The sequence below is a fragment of the Phyllobates terribilis genome, unplaced genomic scaffold (genome assembly GCF_046119375.1).
Source record: "Phyllobates terribilis strain yellow unplaced genomic scaffold, ASM4611937v1 Scaffold_4__5_contigs__length_816908805, whole genome shotgun sequence".
Lineage (NCBI taxonomy): Eukaryota > Metazoa > Chordata > Amphibia > Anura > Dendrobatidae > Phyllobates > Phyllobates terribilis.
In genome coordinates, this window is record NW_027362764.1 from 695,892,794 (window position 1) to 695,919,381 (window position 26,588).

The 26,588-nt window shown below is 45.2% G+C and overlaps 1 protein-coding gene across 1 annotated transcript in view; it reads right to left on the reverse strand.

Annotated features, from left to right (window-relative positions):
* Positions 1-26,588, reverse strand: part of PIP4P2 (phosphatidylinositol-4,5-bisphosphate 4-phosphatase 2) — a 111,559-nt gene that overhangs the window by 52,070 nt on the left and 32,901 nt on the right. Inside the window, exon 2 of the mRNA XM_073679572.1 lies at positions 4,220-4,368. Coding sequence (XP_073535673.1) covers positions 4,220-4,368 — 149 coding nt within the window. The remainder of the gene's footprint in view (positions 1-4,219; positions 4,369-26,588) is intronic.

Consider the following 26,588-nt stretch of genomic DNA (forward strand, 5'->3'; position numbering starts at 1 on the left):
GAGTTGCTGGATAACCACCCTTTCATCACTGACAAATTTGCAGTAAACACAAAAATACAATTTTTAACCACAAAAACATCATTTCCACGTCCCAATGTTATAAAATTCTGTGAGGCCCATGTGGGTTCAAAGTACTCAGTACACCCCTAGATGAATTCCTTAGGCAGTGAAGTTTCCAATATGGAGTCACCTGGGGGGTGGGGGGGCGAGGAGGAGGTTCTGCTGTTCTGGCACCTCAGGGGTTCAGCTAATGGAGCCCAAAATCTATAAAAAAAAAAAAAAAGTGCATTCTAAAAAGCCAAGTAGCGCTCCTTCCCATCCGACCGCTGCTGTGTGCTCAAACAGTAGGGTTCAACCATATATCGGGTGTAACCGTGTTCGGTAAAAATTGCATAACAAATTATGGGGTCCATTTTCTCCTATTACCCCTCGTGTAAATTATAAATTTTGTACTGAAAACAGTATTTTAGTGGAAAAAAAATTTAATTTTGTTCTCACATCTGGAAGTTATAAAGTTTTGTGAATCACCTGTAGGTTAAATATGCTCAGTACACCCCTAAGTGAATTCCTTGAGGGGACTAGTTTCCAAAATGGGGTCACTTGTGGGGGGTTTCTACTGTTTTTGCATGTCAGGGGCTCTCCAAATCCGACATGGCATTCGCAATCTATTCCAGACAAATAGCGCTCTTTCCTTTCCTAGCCCTGCCATGTGCCCAAACAGAAGTTTTTGACCACATATGGGGTATCATCACGTTCGGGAGAAATTTCATAACAAATTACGTGGTCTGTTTTCTCATATTATCCATTTAGAAAATTACAAATTTGCTGCCAAAACTAAATTTTCATGAAAAAAATAAAAATTTTCAATATGACGACCTAATGTTATCAAATTCTGTGTAGTACCTGTTGGTTTAAAATGCTCATTATACCCTTGGATAAAACTCTTTGAGGGGTGTAGTTTCCAAAATGGGGTAAATTGTGGGGGGGGTTTCCACTGTTTCGACACATCAGAGGCTCTCCAAACGCAACATGACACCCACAGACCATTCCATCAAAGTCAGCGTTCCAAAACATCATCGCTTCCTTTCCAAGCCCTGCCATGAACCCAAACAATAGTTTTCCCCTACATATGGGATAACTGCGTACTCAGGAGCAATTGCACAACTAATTTTGGGGGTCCATTTTCTCCAGTTACCCTTGCGAAAATAAAAAAAAATTTGGGCTAAAAGTACATTTTTGAGGGAAAAAAATTAGATTTTTTATTTTCACAGCTCTAAGTTTTAGAAATCTGTGAAGCACCTGGGGGTTCAAGTTGCTCAACACACATCTAGATACATTCTTGAGGGGTATAGTTTCCAAAATGGGGTCACTTGCAAGGGGTTTCCACTGTTTAGGCACATCAGGGACTCTCCAAATGAGACATGGCGTCCGCTCTAGATTCCAGCAATTTCTGCATTCAAAAAGTCAAATGGTGCTCCTCCCCTTCCGAGCCCTGCCGTGCATCCAAACAGTAGTTTTACCCCACATATGGGGTATCCGTGTACTCAGGATAAAATGAACCACAAAATTCGTTGGGAATTTTCTCCTGTTATCCTTGTGAAAATAAAAATTTTAGGGCTAAATTAAATTTTTTGTGAAAAAAACTAAAATGTTATTTTTTTACTACCACATTGCTTTAGTTCCTGTGAAGCACCTGAAGGGTTAATACACTTCTTGAATGTGGTTTTGAGCACCGTGAGGTGTGCAGTTTTTAGAATGGTGTCACTTTTGGGTATTTTCTGTCATATAGACCCCTCAAAGTCACTTCAAATGTGATGTGGTCCCTAAAAAAATGGTTTTGTAAATTTTGTTGGAAAAATGAGAAATCGCTGGTCAACTTTTAACCCTTACAACTTCCTAACAAAAAAAATAAAAAAAAATGTTTAAAAAATTGTGCTGATGTATGTGATGTGTAGACATGTGGTAAATATTATTAAGTATTTTGTGTGACATAACTCAATTTTCAAACTTTTTGCAAATTTCCATTTTTTCCCACAAATAAACGCAAGTCATCGAAGAAATTTTACCACCATCATGAAGTACAATATGTCACGAAAAAACAATCACTGGGATCCGTTAAACCGTTCCAGAGTTATTACCTCAAAGTGACACTGGTCAGAACTGTAAAATTTGGCTTGGTCATTAAGGACATAATTGGCTCTGTCACTAAGAGGTTAATAGTTGTCTAAGGACTGTTCAGCCATGCTGATTGCACTAGGCTATTATTCTGTCCAAGATAAATGCAGGACTCATTGCTATAGAGCAGGGTTCCCCAACTCCAGTCCTCAAGGCCCACCAACAGGCCATGTTTTCAGGATTTCCTTAGTATTGCACAGGTGATAATTCCATCACCTGCACAGGCAATAATTCCATCACCTGTGCAATACTAAGGAAATCCTGAAAACATGACCTGTTGGTGGGCCTTGAGGACTGGAGTTGGGGAACACTGCTATAGAGGACAGACCTCAATTCCAGCCTCTATTACTGTCTTGCTCTGTACCATGACAGCCTTTGAGAGCGGTGGTGTGAAGTCGGTGAACACTTGTACCTAGACGCCCAATGTCATGCAAACGCCTTCTGATGGTTTCTGTCGACAGTGACGCCTTAGGCTTGGTATGTGATATCTAACTTCACTTGTAGCACAGAATGGATTAATAGTGTAACCACTAGTGGTACAGCCATTTCTCCAAAGTGTTCCAGGAACCATTTTTTCAACACAACACCACCAGCTCGCATGTACATCATTGATCGGCAACTGTAAAAGAAGCTGCAGCAGCGGATCTTTATTGTTTTATACTCAAGTGCATTCAACGTGGCAGAACATTCCTCAGACAACCATTAATGGCCTCATTGATACCAGCCAAGGCGTAAGGAGGAGGGGGGGAGGGGTGTTCTGCAAGTGACGCTCATACTCTACTCAATACTGAGTAAATCAAGAGTTTCTGAAAACTTATTACATTTTTGCATAATTTCCATATCATTAACATGTCTATCCAGCCGATGATTTCCAAAATTCCACGACTTTTTCTTGGGGTTGTAATTTCACCGATGTTGGTGCAGTTTTAAATTAAAAAAAAAAAAAAAAGTGTAATCATTTCTGACTTGTTTGTTAGGATTTTTTTTCTCTAAAATGTTATTTCAGAATGATTGGGGTGGTCTATAGATCACATAATAAGGCTCAAGTAAAGTCAGCGTCTTGTGCTCGGGGCTCAGTGGCTCTGCCAAGGTTGATGGCACGTGGCACGGAGCTCACTGCGCAAGCCGCTGTGGTCGGTGATTGGCTATAGTAGCGACACGTGCTGCCACCCCTGCAACCAAATCTCTGGGACCAGAGCAGCAGTAGGTAGCTGGTGATGGACCCAAGGAAGGAGAGTACCCACTAAGCTGTTCGTTTATAGTTTGAGGCTCACTTTCCTAAAACTGAACATCCCCTTTAATAGCTATAGGTTTACTTTACTGCTTACAAAAAACAGCGCTATATAAATGGTTATACAAAGAGGTGGACCACACTGATGAAATATTCATGGCTTCTCCTTAATGTGGGCCAAGAATTTTAATGACCACTTTGGTAGAAGTTTAAGAGCCGGATTCACACATTGCTTTGTGGTACAGTACTGCTACTGCTTACCAGAAACAAAAAAAACTATTCTGAAATGCAGATTTTTCTTATAACACATAGTTCTTTGAAAATGTTCATAAAGCAGGTACTATACAAAAGGGAAAAAAAGGCATTAGCAAGTCCTAAGTTTTCATGTGCAATGGGTGAATAAGGCTCTGTGCACAAGTCAAGTATTTAGTGCAGAAATTTATGACCCATTGCCGCATCTTTTGGCAGGAAAAACACAGCATAAAATGTGTGTTTTTTTACTAGCGTTTCTGTTGCAGCTTTTTCCCCACTCATTAGTATGGGTGAAATCTGCAGCAAAAACGCTGAAAGAATTGACATGCTGCAGATTTAAATCTGCAAGTCACAAATAAGCAACGTGTGCGGAGACTTCACTTCTCATTCACTTTGCTGACATTGGGAAACCCTTCAGGTTTTGTGACAAATTAGAGCAGAAAACAAAAAATGCAACAAAAACACTAGAAATCTGCAATGTGTGCACAGGCCCCAAGACTAAAAAAAAAAAAATCAACTCCCTCCCCAACATAACATCACATAGCATAGCATTTCTCTTACCGTAGCCTCATTGCAGACTGTGCACTTCACTACATGCTGATGAAGCTTTCCGTCCAAATTAACGAGGGACTGGCACACACGGCAGTTGATTACGGGAACACCACTGGCATCTGGACTGACGATTGCTGTATATGGAGGTGGTAATTCAGCTGCACAGAAACATTTGGGGAAAGTGACTGTCAACATATGGTGAAAACATGAGCGGCCAACAACAACAACAACAGATTTGTCTGGGAAGTACATAAACTATTAACTATGCAATGTCAACAATCGCAGAGGAGCAGCACTTTAAGGCTAGGTTCAAATTTACACTGGAAACGCCAATTTGGAGCCCCAGTCATTATTTTAAAGCAACAAGAATGTAAAAAAAACTACAACACTACAGATTAATCACATTTTAAAAAGGGACTGTTAGCACAAAATGACTGTTCAAACCAAGTACATCGGCTCAGTGCAACATGGTGAAGCCAAAACTTAACTACACCTTCCTATCTTCCTGTTTTCTATCTATTCTCACCCTTCTCTGACTATGAAGCCAGAACTGTCAATCAATGAAGGTGTGACTGTGGAGATTGAGGGAAAACAAGTAGGTGGGAAGGTGTAGTTAAATGTTTGGCCCCACCATGGTGCTCCAAGCGCCTGTACTTTTTTTGAACAGTCATTTTGTGCTGACAGAGTCCCTTTAAGCCAGGGATGTCAAACTCAAATACACAGAGGGAAGAAATTAAGAGCTTGGACAAAGCCGTGACCAACCTTGTTATTTATTAAAAAAAAGTGTCTACAATTGAGGAAGTTTTTCCTTATCAAATATGATGAATCTTTTCATATCAAAAACAAACTTAAAAGGGGTTGTCCCAAGAACAAAGTACATTTTAAATTAAATAGATCTTAGCATATTGGAATAATATACTGTTATGCAAGAGCAGTAAAAAGCATATGGCACAATGTAAATAAGTAATAACTAAAGGATAAAAAACCTTGAGTAATAGAGATAATAAAGTATGATGCCAACAAAAGTGCCCCCATACACAGTAAGATACCCCCCCACAGAGAATTCCTCCATAGTACTGTGACACCCCAGGGGTCTGGTTGCCACAGTGATAGAGATATTATGTCTGAGAGCAGGTGGGAGGTCCTTTGGTCAGGGATCCTGTGCATGCCACACCTCCTGCCCAGTCTTGGGAGGGGAAGAACTTCCCCTATATAAACCCGGGGCTGAAGCAGGGTTAGTAGTCAAGGAGAGTAGAGACAAGAAACAGTCACAGGAAGAAACAGCAGAAGCTCAGTGGGAGCAATACTACTATAAGTCAGGGGCTGGCAGCTGCAGAGCTCGCCCTGACTGAGAAGCTTTCTTACCGGACCCGGCGTCCGAGGCTGTGGGGACTAACTCTTACCCAGCCGCAGAAGCCGACCGGCAGGGGATTTCAGGTCCTCAGGCCCAGAAACCCGAAGGCACGGTCACACGCGTGGGACCAGCACCGCCATCGTGGAGCGGAAGCCATTAGAAGGCCCCGAGTCACCGGCCATACGGGTGAGCACCACACGGTACACTCAGGGACGTGGGCTACTTATATCCGCTTCTAGCAAGGTAGCCAGAAGAGTGCAGTCAGTTTTGGAGGCCTACAACTCCGCCTGGCCAGGGGAGATCCCATCTGCTCAAGGACTGACCAGGCCCCGTTCACTAGCAAGTACTCCAGGAGGGTCTATCGTTGTTACCAGTAAAGACCCTGAATTACACCGCACCGTCTCTGAGTGGTTCCTGCTACCCCCATCATCCATCTGCTGCCCTGAGGCCATACCCCTCCCGTTGGGGGTTATACCATCTACGCTGCACCATCCATCCACCGGCCTCAGCGGACTGTCCTGCAGCGGCAGCTCCATAGCTGCATTCAACGGGTGGCGTAGTCGTCCTACATCTACCGCTGTTACATTGCCGCTCAGTTTGACTCCCTGGGCACGGACCGGGTCACCGCCACGAGACTACAACCCTCAAGAGATCCGGCTCCGGGTAAGCTCCCGTGTGCGCAACGCAGCGCGACACAGGCCCAGGGGCGCGTCAACTTTGGCGTAGTCGGCAGGATTTCGTGCCCGCAACCACCGGGTACTGCGTGCCTGAAAAAGAGACTTTTCAAACTTACCTATGGTGAAGATTCCCGCCATCCGGCGCCATCTTCAGCCTTCTTCCCGCCATCGGTGAAGTTTCCCGCCATCCGGCGCCATCTTCTGCCTTCTTCCCGCCATCCGTGGAGTTTTCCCGCCATTGGACGCCATCTTGAGGACGCCGCGCGGGAAGAAGAGGGGCGTGGACTCCGAAAGCGCGCGAGAACTGAAGCCCCGCCTCACGTCCGGACATTGCGTAAGGTCCTGGAAGGAGCCCAGCAGACGCCGACGTCACAGGAGCGCGACGGAAGGTCCTCAACCCTGACGATCCACTGCGGAGCCGCGGCCTACGGAAGAGGATCATCGCAAGGTAGGCCACGGTCCACTAGGGGGGAGGAAGATGTCGGATACGGAGGAGAGCTTCACTGCCTCAACCCCCGCCAGCGCTACCGCTGCTGCAGTTATGCCCTTCACCATGCCCTATATCCCGGGAGCAGCTTGGCTACCCCAGTACTCAGGGGAGTCACATACCCTGCATGACTTTAGAGAAAAGCTGGATAGCCTCTTCCAGGTGTACCCCCTCACAGAAGAGCAAAAAGTGAGCATCCTGGTGGCCCAACTAACCGGGGCAGCCAAAAGGGAAGTAAAATCCTGGCCACCTGGGAGGAAGACTGTCGCAGGGATACTAACCCGGCTGAAGGACACCTTTGATACCCGCACCTCAGCCGAGATTAAGCTTAGATTCTACGGGTGCAAGCAGCGAGCGCATGAGAGTGTAAGGGACTATGCACTAAACCTACAAGAGGCCCTGAGGGCCATTAAGCAGACCGACCCTGATGGAGTGGGAAACGAGGACAGGCTGTTGACCGAACAGTTTATAGAGGGACTGTATTGTAATACCCACCGAACCCAGTTGCGGGCAATGGCCTTACAGGATCCCCATCTGGGCTTTGCACAGTTCAAGGACAGAGCCATCCGGGTGCTCCGAGAACCGGCACCGGGTGGCGTTGTGACCCACAAGCGCCCTGCTATCACTTACCACCAGGAGGCGGCGCCCTTGTCGGCAGGGCCTGTGGGAGCTGATGCGCAGGCTTTGGACAATGACCCGGCTCCAGACCTACACCATCAGGTCCAAGAGCTAGCTAAGAGCGTTGCTGCGCTAACCCGAACTGTGCAGTCTTTACAGGCTTCCACCCCAGGGAAGATCCAGCTGGCATCCGGACCGGAGGACATCCCGTGGCGTCGACCAAGGAGGACCCCACCGGCCAGAGGAAGACCCAGTGACCGATACAGCGAGGACGGACGACCCATCTGCCGCCGCTGCAATCAACCTGGACATATGGCAAGGTACTGTTCTTTAAACGGGCACAACCTGGGGTAGAGGGCCAACCCCCAGGAAAAAGATCACCAGGCCCATCGAACTGGCGCGACAGATATGTGGGAGGACATCCAGTCTTGCCTGTGGTACTGGATGGCATTCCCATGAGTGCCCTACTGGACACCGGGTCACAGGTCACCACCATCCCGTACGTGCTCTTTAAGCAGTACTGGAATGACTCGGATATTACCCGCTACCCTGACGACGACTTGAGTATCATCGCCAGCAATGGCCAGCCCGTGCCACAGATTGGATTTAAAGAGGTGACCATCAAAATCGGTAGAGTCGAACTGGCAGCACAGGGACTGATCATTGTAGATATTGACAAACATGAGAGTCACCCAAAAATAACTCTAGGAACTAATGTAATTGAAAATTGTCTTGCAGAGGTGATTTTCCTTTTACAGCAGGTTGCCAAGAACGCCAGCTCCGGCGAGCAGCGGGTGCTCCAGAAAGAGATCCGGGCACTGATGCGACGGCAACAGGTGGAACTCTCCGGCGGTGAGATTGGTAGCGTAAGAATGTGTGACCCTTTCCCTATTGCCATGCCCCCAAAAAGTGAAATGATGATTTGGTGCCGGGCAGCTATTGGTCTGAGAGGTAGAGATTACCAGGCAATGGTAGAACCAGTTTACTCAGACAGTAGGCCCACCATTTTGACAGCACGGGGGGTGGTCAATGTACGCCATGGGAGGGTGCCCGTTCGCATAATCAATATCGGGGAGAGGGAAGTGTACCTGCCCCGGTATGCCACGCTAGCCAAATTATATACCATTAACCAAAATGCTATACAATCTGTGGAACCCTTGCCTCCATCTCACCCGGAGGAAGGTAACGGCTCTAAGAAAACAAAGGAGGACTGGTGTCAGCAACTACATTTGGGTACTGACTCCACTCCCTCACATCAGAAACAGGGAGTCTATCGGGTGGTTCAAGAGTACGAGAGAGTGTTTAGTAAACACCCGTTAGACTTCGGGCGAGTCAAGGGGGTAGAACACCACATCCCCACGGGAGACCATCCTCCCATAAAAGAGAGGTATCGACCCGTACCCCCTGCACACTACCAACACGCCAAGGGGATGCTTAGAGACATGAAGGAGGCTGGGGTGATCAGGGATAGCTGTAGCCCCTGGGCAGCTCCACTAGTCTTAGTCCGAAAGAAAGACAACACCATGAGGATGTGTGTAGATTACCGGAAAATCAACCGTATCACACACAAGGATGCGTACCCCTTACCAAGGATAGAGGAGTCATTGGCTGCTTTAAGATCTGCTAACTTCTTCTCTACCTTGGATCTCACTAGCGGGTACTGGCAGGTTCCTGTAGCAGAGGCGGACCGGGAGAAGACCGCATTCACCACCCCGATGGGACTTAGCGAGTTCACCTGCATGCCGTTCGGACTCTGCAACGCACCAGGAACCTTCCAACGACTAATGGAGTGTTGTCTGGGCCACAGAAACTTCGAGACGGTCCTGTTGTACCTGGACGATGTCATCGTATATTCCAAGACGTATGAGGACCACCTGAAACACCTGGCGGAAGTGTTCGAAGCTCTGGCGAGTTACGGCCTAAAGGTGAAACCCTCCAAGTGTCACCTCCTAAAACCAAAGGTGCAGTACCTGGGACACGTGGTGAGCGCTGACGGAGTGGCTCCCGACCCTGATAAGATCACCGCAATTAAGGAATGGCCAAGCCCCTCCAGCGTAAAAGAAGTGCGGCAGTTCCTCGGGTTGGTAGGCTACTACCGAAGGTTTATTCCCGGTTTCACCAAAAAGGCAGCACCTATGCAGGACCTCCTGATAGGCCAGTCCCGGAAGGCCAAGAACCAGAAGCCGCCCTTCAAATGGGAGGAGCTGGAAGAAGAGTCCTTCCGCCAGCTGAAGATGGCCCTCACGGGGGACGAAATCCTGGCGTACCCGGATTATAGCCAGCCCTTTATCCTCTACACCGACGCCAGTAACATCGGGCTAGGAGCCGTACTGTCCCAGATCCAGCAGGGGAAGGAACGAGTAATCGCCTACGCCAGCCGAAAACTGCGACCCACCGAAAGGAACCCCGAGAATTACAGCTCATTTAAGCTGGAGTTCCTGGCCGTAGTATGGGCAGTCACCGAGCGCTTTAAGCATTACCTCGCTTCTTCCCGGTTCACCGTGTACACGGATAACAACCCGTTGACACACCTGGACACGGCAAGACTCGGTGCCCTGGAGCAGAGGTGGATGGCCCGTCTGTCCAACTACGAGTTCACAATCAAATACCGGGCAGGACGCTCCAATACCAACGCGGACGCCCTGTCCAGGATGCCCAACCTGCCGGACGGAGGAGAAGATCCGGAGGGACTGGAAGAAGTTGAACTCCCTGCGTTCCACCGTCATGGGACTATTCAGTATTCCCACCAGGTAAGGAGTAAGCAGACTGCTACGTTGAACCCCTTACCCCACTACAACTGGGCGGAAACGCAAGACAGCGACCCTGCCGTCAGACTGGTGAAGGAGATGCTGACTCGGCCGGAGGCTCGCCTTGAACCAGACGCTCCGAAGGAAGCCAAACAACTATGGGCAGAGAAGAGTCGACTGTTCCTTTACAAAGGGAAGTTGTGCCGCAGAATGGTTAACTCCCGGACGCATGAATTACTCTGGCAAGTAGTGGTGCCACGAAGGGACGCAGCCATGGTGATGGAGGCATACCACGACGGAGCTGGACACTTCGGGTGGAAGAAGCTGGAGTTCCTGCTGCGCGAGCGGTTCCACTGGGTAGGCATGAGGGGAACCATGGAGAAGTGGTGCAGAGACTGTGGCCCGTGCAACCTGAGAAGGAAGGACCGTGCCAGCCAGAAGACTCCCCTGCAGTCCATCGTCACCCGGCAACCGTTGGAACTGGTAGCCTTGGATCATGTAAAACTGACCCCAAGCAGAAGTGGCTACGTCTACGCGTTAACCATCGTGGATCATTACTCCCGGTTTCTGGTTGTCGTCCCCGTCAAGGACTTAACGGCTCAAACAGCAGCTAGAGCCTTCCAGCAGCACTTTTGCCGTCCACACGGGTACCCGGACCAAGTGCTGACGGACCAGGGACCTGCCTTTGAAGCGGAGGTCTTCAAGGAATTCTGCAATCTGTATGGCTGCCGGAAGATAAGGACGACACCCTACCATCCGCAAACTAATGGACTTTGTGAGAAAATGAACCAGGTGGTAATGGATCTTCTAAAAACGTTGCCCCTGGAAGAACGCAGTCTGTGGCCTGAGAAGTTGCCCGATCTGGTGGACCTATACAACCACATCCCGGTAGGTTCCACCAACTGTACCCCGGCTTACCTAATGAGGGCAAGACCTGGTAAGTTACCTGTTGACCTGGAAATGGGAGTCCTGACACCCGAGGACACTTCACCAGAAACAGACTGGGACACAGAGAGGCAGCAGCAGTACCGGAGAGTACAGGAGAGCGTGGAGCGAAGTCTCTGTCAGGCTAGGGAAAGACAAGAGAAAACTTACAACCAGTATGCTCCCGCTGTTCCCTTGGTACCCGGAGAGCAGGTCTTGAAGAGGAAGAGACGGCTCCACAAGTTGGACGACCAGTGGGAGAAGGACCCGTACACCGTACTGCCCTCAAGCCACGAGAACCCGAAGGTTTGTACCATCAGTAAAGACAGAGGGGAAACCACCGCCATTGTATCCCGGGACCACCTGAAGAAGTGTCCCGAACAACTGAGGAACCCTGAAGAGGAACAAGAAGACCATCGACCCGTAGAGGAAAGGGAAGATATGGTTAGTACTGTGCTCGGGGACTTCCCTCGGTCTTGGACTCAAGTCAATGGTGCAGTTGTGGTACCCGTACTCACCTTCCTCCAACCAGCATCCCAAGCACCTACGGAGCAACAGGTAGAGCTGGAAGAACAGCCGGTCCAGGAGGCAGAAGACTCCACACAAGCAGAACAGGAGGATCAACCCTCTGCTTATAGTGAGCCTGCCGTACCCCTAGTGAGACAAAGAGCCGGTAGACAGCTGCCCAGTTTACCCTTGACAGCTCCTACACCCTGTAGTTCAGGGCCAGACAGTCAGCTCCGTAGGTCCACTAGGGCCACTAGAGGCCAGTTACCCGCACGCTGGAGGATTTGAAGTGTATAAATTGTTTTATTTATGTTTATCTGTGTATTGTTGCTTGTGTATAATTTTGTGTTTCCAGTTATTTTTAGGAATCCTTGGTGGATTTACCGGGAATCCTTGTACATAGTTGGAGCGTAACCCAGGATGGACTAGAGACTGTTAAGGACTCGGGGTAGGGCAGACCCCTACCTGGTTACGTCTCCCTGTTTTGGTGAAATGGACACCTTGCTTTCTTCAAAGACTGCACCCGGTTACGGACATGCCGTGACCACCTTTATGTGTTTCTTATTGTATTGTTATTGTTATATCTTGTTATGTTTTTCTAAAATATGTTTAGTCCCGGAGTACTAAATTTCACTAGGGGGGAATGTGACACCCCAGGGGTCTGGTTGCCACAGTGATAGAGATATTATGTCTGAGAGCAGGTGGGAGGTCCTTTGGTCAGGGATCCTGTGCATTCGACACCTCCTGCCCAGTCCTGGGAGGGGAAGAACTTCCCCTATATAAACCCGGGGCTGAAGCAGGGTTAGTAGTCAAGGAGAGTAGAGACAAGAAACAGTCACAGGAAGAAACAGCAGAAGCTCAGTGGGAGCAATACTACTACAAGTCAGGGGCTGGCAGCTGAGAAGCTTTCTTACCGGACCCGGCGTCCGAGGCTGTGGGGACTAACTCTTACCCAGCCGCAGAAGCCGACCGGCAGGGGATTTCAGGTCCTCAGGCCCAGAAACCCGAAGGCACGGTCACACGCGTGGGACCAGCACCGCCATCGTGGAGCGGAAGCCATTAGAAGGCCCCGAGTCACCGGCCATACGGGTGAGCACCACACGGTACACTCAGGGACGTGGGCTACTTATATCCGCTTCTAGCAAGGTAGCCAGAAGAGTGCAGTCAGTTTGGGAGGCCTACAACTCCGCCTGGCCAGGGGAGATCCCATCTGCTCAAGGACTGACCAGGCCCCGTTCACTAGCAAGTACTCCAGGAGGGTCTATCGTTGTTACCAGTAAAGACCCTGAATTACACCGCACCGTCTCTGAGTGGTTCCTGCTACCCCCATCATCCATCTGCTGCCCTGAGGCCATACCCCTCCCGTTGGGGGTTATACCATCTACGCTGCACCATCCATCGGCCTCAGCGGACTGTCCTGCAGCGGCAGCTCCATAGCTGCATTCAACGGGTGGCGTAGTCGTCCTACATCTACCGCTGTTACATCGCCGCTCAGTTTGACTCCCTGGGCACGGACCGGGTCACCGCCACGAGACTACAACCCTCAAGAGATCCGGCTCCGGGTAAGCTCCCGTGTGCGCAACGCAGCGCGACACAGGCCCAGGGGCGCGTCAGTACCCTTCACATGCACGGTATGATGACCTTACTGCACCCCCCTCAAACCACCCGGCAAAGTATGGTGACCCCATCACAGTATTATTCTGTAATCCGCACCCAGCATAATGGCCCCCACATAGTCCTCCATACAGAATAATGGCCCCACATAGTCCTCCATACAGTATAATGGCCCCACATAGTCCTCCATACAGTATAATGGCCCCACCTGGCTTCATGAGCTAAATATACATATGTGCTTTAAGTTGAACCTGTCATCGGCATTTTATACCCCAAACTAATGGCATGTATGTAAAGCGGCTATACTGCTGAATAAATCCTTATATTGCTTGTAGAAATCAGTTTTGCCATTTTAGGATTCTCGCTGCGTCCGCACCGGAGAATCCTCACAGCATGCTGTGAAGATGAACAAATCTGCAGTCAGAAAGTGACTGGAGACTTGTAACCCAAGGCCGGACAACCCTTTAAGTGTACCTCCACTTATAACCTCTGTTTACACCAACAGATAATATAAAAACAATACAAAATTTGGTACAATCATAGAATAGAGAGCGATGCTCCTGGGCAGAATTATGTGTAGACGTTTCTTTTAAACACTTTAAAAGTTAAGCAAGAATATTTCCATTTACTGACAGCAAACATCTCATAAAAGGAAAAAAGACGTTTATTAGAAAATTTCAAGTGAAAAGTCTTCATTTTTCATTAAAAACAAGAAAACCCCCTTTACTGGAGCTATGGTGAAAAAGAATTCCGATCTCCATTGTGTCCTTCCCACTTCTCGGAATATAAATCACATTGCGGGCCTTCTATTAAACTGACAAGAATTCACATGTCATTATCGTCAGCGGGGGTGGAAGGAAGACAATAGGGACTCGGGCGATAGTCTGCGAAAATCATTTTAGAATTTTGTGACATGAGAGGAAGGTGATGAAGCCGGCAGCTCTCGGAGGGAGGAATAACGCACTGACTGCAGTATATGGGAAGGGAGAATAAAAATAGAGATTTCTCCCTAAAGCACATCCCTCTTATTATATTAGAGGACTGGTTTATATGCAAAGTATCAGTATATTAGAGGATTGGTGAGTAAGTGATGTATTATTATATTACTATGAATCTGTACCCTGATTTCACAATACAAACTGCATACAAAACTAAACAGAGCTCTGGATAATGATGAGGTATTTACAGTAATCTTGACAATTCATGTCAGAATGGCTGTATAATACTTTATGAAAGTTTAACTCAATCTCACCCTCCCATCCTGATTAACAGCTCCTCAGTGTCTCTCCTCCCTGCTGCTCTTGAGATCTCACACTGCTCAGTGCAAGCTGCAGCTGTAAGGCTGGGTGGGCAGAGTCTCAATACACTTGGACTCAAGCTCAAACTCTTCGGCTGATCATTTTACAACGTAGTATCAGGATTATGCAGCCATTTGCAGATTCATTTTCAGTGAAGTCTGGTTTACAAATGTATGTATTCTCAGTAATCATTAAAAAGTAATAAATTTGAAAAATACCTGAGGATTTTAGAGGCAAATCTAAAATTAGAAGGTTTACCATAATGCTTAACACCCTGCTGCACTTCGATGCCCTCTGTTAAACCTGTCATATGCTGAGGTCAATGCCAACCATGGCATCTAGGTGGTTATACAGAAGGAGAAGCAAAAAACGGTGCCCATCAGCTTAAGGTCTATTCACACATTCAGTATTTGGTCAGTATGTTACATGTGTACGCATCCATCCCTTGACCTACATGATAAAATGTACACAATTGACCCACATGATGTGAAAGTCATAAAAATAAAAACATGTCAAGAACAAAAAGCTGTTAAAAGTATTCTAAAAAGATGAAAGTGCCCAAAAGTGATACCCAGGAAATCTCCAACTTATCCTGCTAAAAGTAAGTCCTCACACCGCTCCATCAATGGAAAAATAGAAATGCCAGTAGGGTTGGCATTGAGAGGTGAGCGGCACCAATGACTGTCCAAACATAGCGGCTGTAACACGTAGCCGATCGGTAGGCATCGTGCATGTGTCCTATTCTCATAAATGCCTGGATAGGACAGGTACCGGCTGATCATCCATGTGTCCCTGCAGGTGATGTCATCTGTGCCAATCACGCAATATGAAAAGTGAAAGAAGCCAGAAAACGCCTTTAAAATGAAGCGAGACAAAAACAAATCTAAAAAAAAAAAAAAAAAAGTATGCAAAAGCCAACAATCTCTATAAATCAAGGCATCGGTGTAATCATAAAGATCGGTACATTATATGATGCCAAGATAACAAAAATAAAATACAACTCATGCCAAAAAAAACCACAAGTCTGTGCTGTATACGGCTACATTGATTATAATAAAAAAATAATTCTAGCTTTCACAAAGCACCTGCAAAAAAAAGCTGCGTTCTTAAAGCACAAATTAGGTCACATCCCTAAAAGGTAAAAGCCAGATGGGGAGGCACCGATTAAGTCACTAATTCTTAAATTGATTAGCAGGATTTTGCCAGAAACCAATTGCTTCACCTGTAAAACTATACAGCCGATTGTATCGGCCGTGTGCATTTCTGGGGAGACTTTTTTTTGTCAAAATCACGAGCCCAGCTCATCAATTTAAAGAGAAAACGTTCACTGCTGTATTATTATTATTATGCAATCTTTATTTCATGTCTTTAAAAAGAGAAATATCCATACAATGAAAAAACAGTGAACATTCTGGCGCGTTTCTGGCCGAAGCCCTTAGTCATAGAATGTAGAGGGCTTCGGCCAGAAAGTTAACTGTTTTTTCATTGTATGGATATTTCTCTTTTTAAAGACATGAAATAAAGATTGCTAAATTTCATCAGCCGCTAGGATTCCATTTTTTCTCCAGTTCCTTTTTGCTTCATTCCAGTGGGCAACGGATTGGAATCAGGCTGCAATCATTTAGATTTTAGAGCAACTAAACAACAATACACACGGTGAGGCTTTCTTCGTCTTTTTTCTTACTTGGTAATAATAATAATAATAATAATAATAATAATAATAATAATTTTAGACTGAGTACCTCCTTCAATTGCCGCTGTTCTGCTTCTGGAACATTTTTTTTCTGTTCCATAGTTATGCCCCCTAGCAATTAAGATGCAAGTTTTCCCTTCAACCAACTGGGCGTGTACCACAGAACTTCTCTGAGCGTTTGCTTTTTCTCCTCTATGACCCTGGCCAATTATAATACAGTCATGCCATAAAGGGGAAAAGCAAATGCCCACAGAGGTGGTCATGGCTGCAGCCTGGCTCAGAGCCATCTCATTCCTCAGTAAGACAAATCTCCTTTGGCAAAACAAGCACTATGCTAGAATCAGTGGAGCAGCACCAACTCCGTTTGAATAAAAAAAAATGCAAAGTGAAAACTCTTCTTTAAAAAGGAACCCATCAGGTCCCCCATATCCCCCAACCCAGCAGTATTCACCTACATATGAGTAAATTCCCTGCCTAACCAGTCCTGCATAATGTTATTGAGTGAAAAGGTATAAAAAAAGCATTTATAATGTCCCCGTTTCCTATGCTTATGAGGGCTTTGACTAGTCGATGGGGCGCTAGTTCTGCAGACTTGTTAGCCCTCCTTCCATGTTCTCACTCCCCTGTCGGCGTGATAACATAATTTGTACAAGCGGTGTCATCGCTGCTCATGCAAATCTCGCGCATGCTCTCCGCTCATTCCCGCGGCGTCACTGCGTCTCTGAAGGTTCCCGGCTTCAGAGGCGCGCACTGCGCATGACCGGAAGCCATCTTCTGAAGCTTACCCTGGGGTGGAAGACCACATTGTCAACTAGGTACTGATCAGGTTAAGTTGCGATCAAACGTTCTGGATTCGACACCGCACCAGCACAGTTTGTAAATGACAGCAGCAAAAAGTATGCATAATAATCCAAGGCACCGGTTAATATCCTTCAAAAAAAGTATTATTGGCACCAGTATACATTAAAAAAAACTGACATGCGACGTTTCGGCCACACAGGGCCTTTTCAAGCCAAAAACATGATGTACAATTTGTTTTTGGGTTGAAAAAGGTCCTGTGTGGCCAAAACTTCGCATCTTCTTTTTTTGTGTGTACACTGATGCCAATAATACTTTCTTGAAGGATACTACCTGGCGCCTTGGAGTCTTGGATTATTCACAGTTTTTACAACCAAGTGGAGGGCTGTACCAAGTCTGCACAGGACACGTAAAGGTGTATGGGATATACCTTTTTAGATGTAAGCAGCAAAAAGCAGGTCAGTGTGGATTACCGATGCATTGTGCTGCACTTTGGCCACAACGCAGCAGCATCCTCAGAGTGTAGTGGACCCTATTGAAATAACCAGTACTCAATGTGGGCATTTACAGTAGGAATAATAGATAACCAGCACAATGCAAAGAGTCAGGATAACTTGCGCTCAGATTTACACACAGCAGTAACTATGCGGCAGAAATCCACACCAATCTTTACACTGACTGTTTTAAAGCCAAAGCCTGGAGTCATCCATGGAATGTGACTGTATGGAGTTTGCTTTTATTTCTTGTAAAATGACAAAACTCGTAATAAATCCTATAGAGAAAAGGGCGGATCTCGACCCTCGGTAATACATAGGTGAAGGAGTCCATTGATCAAACTGAACCTCAAACTAAAAAAGAAAAAAAATCCAATTGATCACAATTCACAGCTTTTCATAACATGACGTTCATCATTGTCATGGCCTCCTCAGACAGAAACCAATAGAATTTTACTAATCAGTTAGGTTAGGTTTTGGCAATGTAATCTGAGAGCATCATTATGTGGGGGCAGAGAGTCTTACTCCAGCGATGTGTTACTTACTGGGCTTCTTGGTGCACTTTTAATAGAATCCCTGTTTTTTCAGCTGTACATGTAGCAGTGTTATAAATGCGAAGCTCTGTATAACCGCACCCACACAACTGATTGGCTGCTTCCTGTGTACATTGCCAGCAAGCAGCCAATCAGTGGTGGGGACGTCGTTACACAAATTTGCTGGACAGGTCTGCATGTGAGACCTAAACAGGCAGCGATAATCTCCTGATGATAAACACTGGTTGTATTGAAACTACAACACAGCCTAGTATGTGACATCTCTGGAAGCAGGCTGTCTGGCCCTATATTATGCTGCTTGTCAGATTAAATAGCAAAACCCTGATGACAGTTTCCTTTTAAATCCTTGGTGAAGCCTGTTCATTTCTAATAACAGATACAAACTGCTAATTAACAGAAGCACAACAGAAACAAACGTCTAAAAAATGGCCCTAAGCAGCTATATGTCGCTCAATAAGTGCGATTGCTCTTTTAATGATGTGGCTTCTGTACAAGATCTATGTCACTATGTTTAATGATGTGACCATCAGTTTGGAATTGAACATTTTTCTACCTCTAAGACCTCGTTTAGATATCTGTTTTTCAGGTACATGTTTTATCAGTGTTCCTCATGGATAGAAAATGTAACCACAATAGACCAGGGACAAATCCATCTGATCATATTTAAGGATCAAACTCCCCTATTCATTTTTTTGGGGTACTTTGACCTTGTCCTGACCATCGGCTTTGCCTGCTCCCTTTGCTCTAATCTGTTAGCCTCCTGGTAGTCTGACCTCGGAGTGTTACCCGACTACACCTTTGTCTCTTCCCTCTGTTTATGACATTCCTTCCCGGCTTTTGACCTCGGACAAGTGGAGAGTCGGGGTAGTCACAGAGTCAATGACAAGCGACTCAGCATCACAGCAGGGTTAGGTTATATAAAAAAATAAATAAATAATAGCCAAAGCTCTGAACAGCTCACAGGGCATTGCACTGTTCAATCCACCATCCAAAAATGGAAGGCGTATGGCACAACTGGAAACCAACCAAGACATGGCCGTCCACCTAAACTGTCATCACAAGCAAGGAGAACACAGATGCACAGATCAGGTGGGAGAATCTTTCCACAGGACAACTATTAGGGCAGATACACACAGCCGTATTTCTCTTACGAGGATCACATTATAAACCACGTACTGGCCGGCACCTCTCCTGACCTGAGCTTGACAGCTGCATCGAAATCCATCATGCTGTCATGCTCAAGTGAGGAAAGGTGTCGGGCCAGTCCATTCAGTGCGATGTGATGATCGCACGAGTTATAAGGCAGTGTGTGTCCCTGCCCTTAGCCATATACTCCACAAATCTGGCCTTTAAGGAAGAGTGGAAAGAAGAAATCCATTTTGCATGCAAGCCATAAGTACCACAGTTTGAAAAAAAACAAAACAACAACTATGTAGTGGGACGCAGCTAGCATGTGGAAGAAGGTGCTCTGGTCAGATGAGACCAAAGTAGAACTTTTGGGGGTAAATGAAAAAGGCTAAGTGTTGTGAAAGACTAACACTGCGCATCTCCCTGAAAACACCATCCCCACCGTCAAACATGGTGGTGGCAGCATCATGCTGTGCGGAGGCTGTTCTTTAACAGAGACAGAAAAGCTGGTCAGAGTTGATGGGAAAATGGATGAAGCTAAATACAAGGCAATCCAGGAGGAAAACCTGTTAGAGGCTGCAAGAGACTTGAGACTGGGGTGTAGGTTCACCTTCCAGCAGGACAACGAACCTAAATACTACCAGAGCTGCAATGGAATGGTTTAGACAAAAGCATATTTGTGTGTGAATGGTCCAGTCACAGTCCAGACCTAAATCCCATTGAGAATCTGTGGCAAGACTTGAAAATTGCTGTTCACAGACGCCTTCATCCAGTCTCACTGAGGCGCTGGTTTGCAAAGAAGAATGAGCAAATATTTCAGCCTCGAGATGTGCAAAATTTGGTTAAGGCATACCCCAAAAGCTTGCAGCATTAATTGTAGCGAAAGGTGGTCCCACAAAGTATCAACTCAGAGGGGCTGAATACAAATGCAGGTCACAATTTTCAGATTTCTATTTTTAAAATATTTAGAAAACCATGTGTATTGGTATATCACAAAGTCCCTTAAATATCAAATAACTGACCAGCACTTCCAAACATAAAAAGACAAATGTGAACAGGTGAAAGCTAAGAGAGCCACTCTATGTATAACTAACAAATTAAAGCTGCACTCTGAAATGCTAAATGATGTATACACTGAATACATGAAATTGGAGCTGCATTACTGCTGTAGAAAACGTGATCAATTTGTTGGCTAGGTGCCTTCATTTTTTATCAATTTGTGAGAGCCCAAAAGCCAGCGAGAAGGCGTACCCCTTTGTTGGGACCCTAAACTAACATGCTGCCTCTCCCAGGCTAAAAGCCTACAATTATATGGGCAGGTAGGATAAAGCTATATTCAAAAATGCCTTAGGCTGATGGGTGGAGGCTTTTAGCCTGGGAGAGGCATCTTGTTAGGTTTAAGGTACCGTCACACTTAGCGATGCTACAGCGAGCCCGACAATGATACGACCTGGCAGGGATCGTTGCTGTGTCTCTATGTGGTCGCTGATGAGATGTCAAACAGTCAGATCTTCCCAACAACGCAGCAACGATACGGCGACCCGTAGCGACCTGTGTAACGATGTCGGCGGTCGTTGGGACCCTGTCACATAGCAGCCACTCTGACGATTCAGACCTCAATGAGGGACGACTTCAGTTCTGAGTCGCCAACGAGATCGTTGGTAAGGTGTCAAACACACCGATGCATGCTACCCAGCGGGACCTCAACGATCAAAACACGGTCCAGGCCATTTCGACACGACCAGCTATCTCACAGTAGGGGCCTGGTCGCTGCTAAGTGTCAAACGTAGCGAGATCGCTGCGGAGGTCGCTGTTGCGTCACAAAACTTGTGACTCAGCAGCGATCTCGCTAGCGATCTCGTTTAGTGTGACGGGGGCTTTAGAGTCCCAACAAAGAAGTACGCCTTGTCATTGGCTATTGGGCTCACACGAATTAATTTCTGCGCTAAGTACTGTAATTATTTAACATGTTTTCTACAGCAGTAATGCAGTTCCAACTTCATATATTCAATGTTTACATATTATAGCGTTTCACAGCGCAGCTTTAATTTGTTCGTGATAAAATCCCAATAAAAACGCTTTTAAAGTTTCTTGGTGTAACATGAAAAATGTGGAAAAGGTCATGGGGTATGAATAGTTTTTCAAGGCACAGTACAGGCAACAGCTTTCTTTAGGGAAACCCTTATGATAGGTGGTCTTTAAATGCAGAAAATGACACCATTTCAGCACACAGCAGGGGTATGTGCACACGGCATCTTTTAAATTCAAGCAAACCTGCCGAGTTTTTCAATCAGACGCTTCAGGATACTTTGGCTTCTTTTTTTCTCCATTAAGTCATTTTTTGTCTCTTTTTTCATGTTTCCTGACCTTTTTGGTGGGTTTTCCCATAGTTTTTTTGACGTCATCTTCATTGTCATTTTCACTCTATTGAGTAATAAATCTGCTAGCCTTTTTTAGCTAAAAGAAGGGAAAAATGCTCCCAAAGACATCTGGATGTCTTCTAGTAGTTTTTGAGCATTCTCATTATAAGTCATACAAGTCAAATTACAGAGCATCTTCCTAGTGGAAAACACCAGAAGAATGGACATGTTACTTTCTTTAACTGCTTAGCGTTTTTAGAAACTTGAAGCTGTTAAGCCTGAACATATACTCAAGTCGTTTTTATACTTAAACTTGTATTCATTCGACTGTTTTCTGAAAGAGACAATGTGCACATACCCTTTCACCACGTGGGTGGCTTTCTCACCATTTGAAAATAAATGGTCAAGGATTCTTGCCAGAAACATTAGTTTTATGGGGTTTTTCTGTTTCTTTTTTTTGCGGTTCTGTGTTTTTTGAGTTTGTTACAATATTGTTATTTTCCAGAACCTGAACATTAAATGGTTTAAAACTTAGTACAACGTTATCAACTATTAATAGGATAACTTGCTGATCGCTGGAGGTCCAGCCTCTGAGGAGTCCCATCTGAATTTTTCTACTGCTTCTAAGGGAAACAGTTGCGTATAGCTGGTCAATAAGAGCAAGTCAGAAAGGCAATGTACACACATGCAAAAACAACACTTTTTCTGCATGTGTCCGCAACAAAATAAGCTAAAGAAATCTGTTCTGATTATCACATTTTTGCTGAGGGTTTTGTATATTTTGGTGCAGATTTGGAGCAGCATTTTAATGTGCTTCATAGCTTACAATCCTTGGGGTTATGGACTTAAAACACAACTGCGTTTTTTATATCTGTTTTTTTTTTTTTCAGGCTCTCCATAAAAGACTTTAGGGAAAAAAAATGGACAGATTATCAAGGTCTTTAAATACACAGTGAGCACAAGTTTCCATGTAATCACATCCACTTTACTTGTACGGTTTTATGATGCGAATTTTCTGATAAAAAATGCAAACTAAAAAACCACAACACTTATGCTACCTTTGGAACATGGCCTAATATACACTACTACAACTAAACCTCCACCGGATGTGTAGATGTAAGAATTTGTTCACATGTCCAGCTGTCAGTGTATAACATATCCAGTATTAAATGGATCAGTTGCTAACAGAGCCAAAAAAAAAAAAAAAAAAAGAGATGCAACATGGAAACTAAAGTTTTTAGTTCTCTCTGTGTTTGTCTTTTACAATAAATGGAGCCCTTTAAAAATGAAGGCTTTTATATTACATTTTGTTCCATTTATAACTTGTTTTCTTTTTACCAGAGAGGTCTCTGAACTCATCTAGAGGACTCCCCGGAGCCTGGAGCGGCAGGCGTATGACCACAAGTATGCGATTTAAACCCAAGATAAAAACATAAGCAAATGCCCTGCAGTAAATAAATAAATAGCAATAGTGCATGAAAATAATATAAGATGCTTAGTTAACATAATTTGATCAAAAAACATAAGCCATCGCACCACGTCACAGTGACCCTATTCGGGACGGTCCTAACCTCTAATATTAAAACCTTACCATTTGTCAAGTGATGTACATGTGGATAAGGACTAAGAAAAAATGAGATCTGGCTAAGGGACACCTAGGCATGGGGAACTACATGAATGTAATGTCCAACTCAAAGGAAAGGGAGGCCTCACCTTCATTTGCACTTAGTGCAATGAAATAAAAAACCTAGAGAGATTAACTGGAACATAAATTGGTATGCATGCAGCATGTATGCACATGTTCATACTGGCCACTAAACAGACAACATAATAAAATACCCTGCAAAAAAAATAATGAAAATAATATAATATAGGCTACTTAGTCAACATCATTTTGATAAGAAATTAAAAAATTGTTAAAGGAGCACCCTATATTATGTTCAAGCACTATTGCTATTTATTTATTTACTGCAGGGTATTTGCTTATTATGTTTTTATGTTGGGTTTTGCCTGTTTAGTGGCCAATGTGAGGGTTTTTGTTTCATTACACGCAGAGCAAATAAAGGGGAGGTCTCCCTGTTCTTTGAGCTGGACATTAAATTCGTGTAGTTCTCCATGCCTGTGTGTCCATTAGCCAGGTCTCAGTCCTTCTCAGCACTTAATTTGCTTATTATGTTTTTATCTTGGATTTTGCCCATTTAGTGGCTAGTGTGAACATACGCCTACATGCTATAAGCACACCAACTTATATTCCAGTTGATCACTTTTAGTATGCGATTTGCATACATGAGGTCACGTGCCGACTAGATGTGCGCGGTCTCTCTCAATGCAAGCGTGTTAAGCAAGGCCGGACACATCTAGTCAGACGTATGCAAATCACATACTTGTGGTCAAATAACCGCCCACTCCCAGGACTAGACAACCCTCACAGGGCACCAGCCCAAGGCCGGACAACCCCTTTAAAACCCCACGCCACCATAAACTAAAAAGGTATTAAAGAAAGTATCTTCGTAATTTAAATACATGTCCAAAACTATACAAACCCTTATTAAAATTAAGCTGCTCTACATATCAGCTGATGTATGCCCATGTGCATAATGTGTCGTCTGAACATAGCCTTATCGAAATAGCCGAGCAAGTATGCTCATGTGCAGAGTGCTGACACCTCTTTACTCATCCTCCACCTGGATGCAGTGAGAACTCAGCAAGAAGAATAAGGTTATGTTCACACATCATGGTTTTTTTCAGTGTTCATTTTCTGCAGTAAAACCCGATCTCTTGCCAGGAGGTTGTTCAAGATTTTTGTTGCAGTTTTCTTGCTTTTTTGGTGCGTGTTTTTTCATCGTTTTTCTCACTGTCCTTTTGTCTCTGTTATGCAGGTACATAAAGTTCAGTGAAACAAAAAGAAAACTCATTCTGGTTTAGGTACAAAAAACATGATGTGTGAACATAGCCAAAGCTCAGCTTTGCTTCTACCACAGAAGCATGAACACAGGTCACCAATGCAAGACATATTTGAAACCATATTAACCAGAATTTCAAATGTACAGTGAGGGACCTGAATTGTTCAGGAATAGTTTACTTACGACACTGGCAGTGCAATAAGTTTGTATCACACCATTTACTTTCACACTATGGTCTGCCATTGAGTTGCTCAAGGCATTTTTCAATTTCACACCTGCGTGGGCCACAGGTATTGTTCAATCTCACACATGCTCAGCCAATGTTTAAACTGTACACATCACTGATTTAAATTAAACTGTACTAATATAAAACTACCATCTCAGTGACCAAGACAAGATGGTTAAAAAAAATAAATAATAATCACAAAAATAAATGGGTTTCACATACTGCTGTACTTGCTTATTTTCACTAAAAATGCAGCAAAAGCTGTGTTCATACTAGGTGTTTTTCCACTACCCATTACTTTCAATGGGTGAAAAACGCTGAAAGAAGTGACAAGCTCTAATTTTGCAAAAAAAAAAACATGCAAGGCACAAAATCCTGAACAAAAAAAAAAAATCATGATGTGTGAACTATGAATTCTGGAATCTCAGATATTGCTGGTACTGCAAAACGCAGCTGAAAATTTTCATAAAAACGCTGAAAAAAAAACATGATGTGTGAACATAGCCTACGGGTCGATGGACCCCTGTGCAGCAGGTGTGATCTAGTGATGTAATTGCGCCTGCTGCACGGAGACTCAGACGCACAGGCCGATTGGTGGAGCAGCGAACTGATAGCTGTTACTTTGTCGTGTTCAACTATTGAAGTCGAGATACTGGGAGGAGAGAGAAGGGGGGGGGTTGTTATTTGGCACTGGACCCCCCACTTCACTGGTCTTACAGCAGCTGGTGGGTATGCGGTACGCCACCCCTAATATATATCTTTGGTTAGAAAGAAAATATGATGTACAATTAGCTTTAAACAAAAAAAAAAACAAAAAAAAAAACACCACACTAAAAACGTGAGCGTGCTAAGCGATTTCTGGAATCCAGAACACATTGGCTTGTCTGTCCATCCCTATATCATTCCTAGTCTGACAAAGGCAGCGAGGCTGAAAAGTAGCCCACAGCTGGATGCCAGTTACTGTCAGGGATGCTTTCACTTTATTAACCCCACATGTGAGGAGACTGCATCCTGTTACATTGCTGTTCAGTCTGCATCCTTCCTCAGGGGAGCAGAGACTAACATTTGGAGCTCATTCTCCTAAATACTTTTTCAGAATAAATACACCTTAAAAGAAGATATGCAAAGTGTCTTAAGAGGCAATTTGCATATTTAATTTCCCATGGCCTACAAGTCTCCTCTCTCTGACATGCCAAGCTTGGCTTGTCATTCTCCAAAAGCACAAAGGTTGCCCCTTAGACCACAGTAAAAGAAGGAAGTATATCCCATAAAGGCATTTCATAGGCTTTCAGCCTTCTGATAAGATTTGTTCTGACCCCGTTTTGCCACATGCTGTAATGTACCCACACACTCAGATATGTAATAGAAGGGTTTTTAACCTTTTCTAAAAAGATGGAGCTACTAATAGATTCTGGTTCTCCCATTAACATATATTGCCTATCCACAGGATAGATGATAAATACATGATAGTTGAGGCACTGACAAAAGGGGCCTACAAGATGGAAGGTCTATGGATGACCCCTCCTCCAGTCACTCTGCATGTCGCGCTAGCACAAGTGACTTGGACCCCCTTTTCCCATAGTCAGAGTGGGTTTCAGCAGTGATTTATCATCGATCCTGTGGTTGGGACAATACCTTTAAACACACCTTTTGATTGTCTATATCAGGGGTCCTCAAACTACGGCCCATGGGCCACATGCGGCCCGCGGAGGATTTTTATCCGGCTCGCCGGGCTGTGGGCGGAGGAGAACGGTGTCAGCGCCCGCTCCCTCTCGCTTGCTCAGGGCCCTGGCAGCCGGATACTTACCTCTCCCCGTGCCTACGCAGATCCGCTGTCTTCCTGCTGTGCGCTTCCTGCATAGGCGGATTATAATGAGGGCAACCCGGGCGACCGCCCGGGGCCCCGAGGCTCCAGGCGGGGTGTCTAATGCCGGATTGCCCTCATTATATGTGCGGGCCGCCGCGGCACATAGCGGTAGCAGTGGCGGGAGGGGGG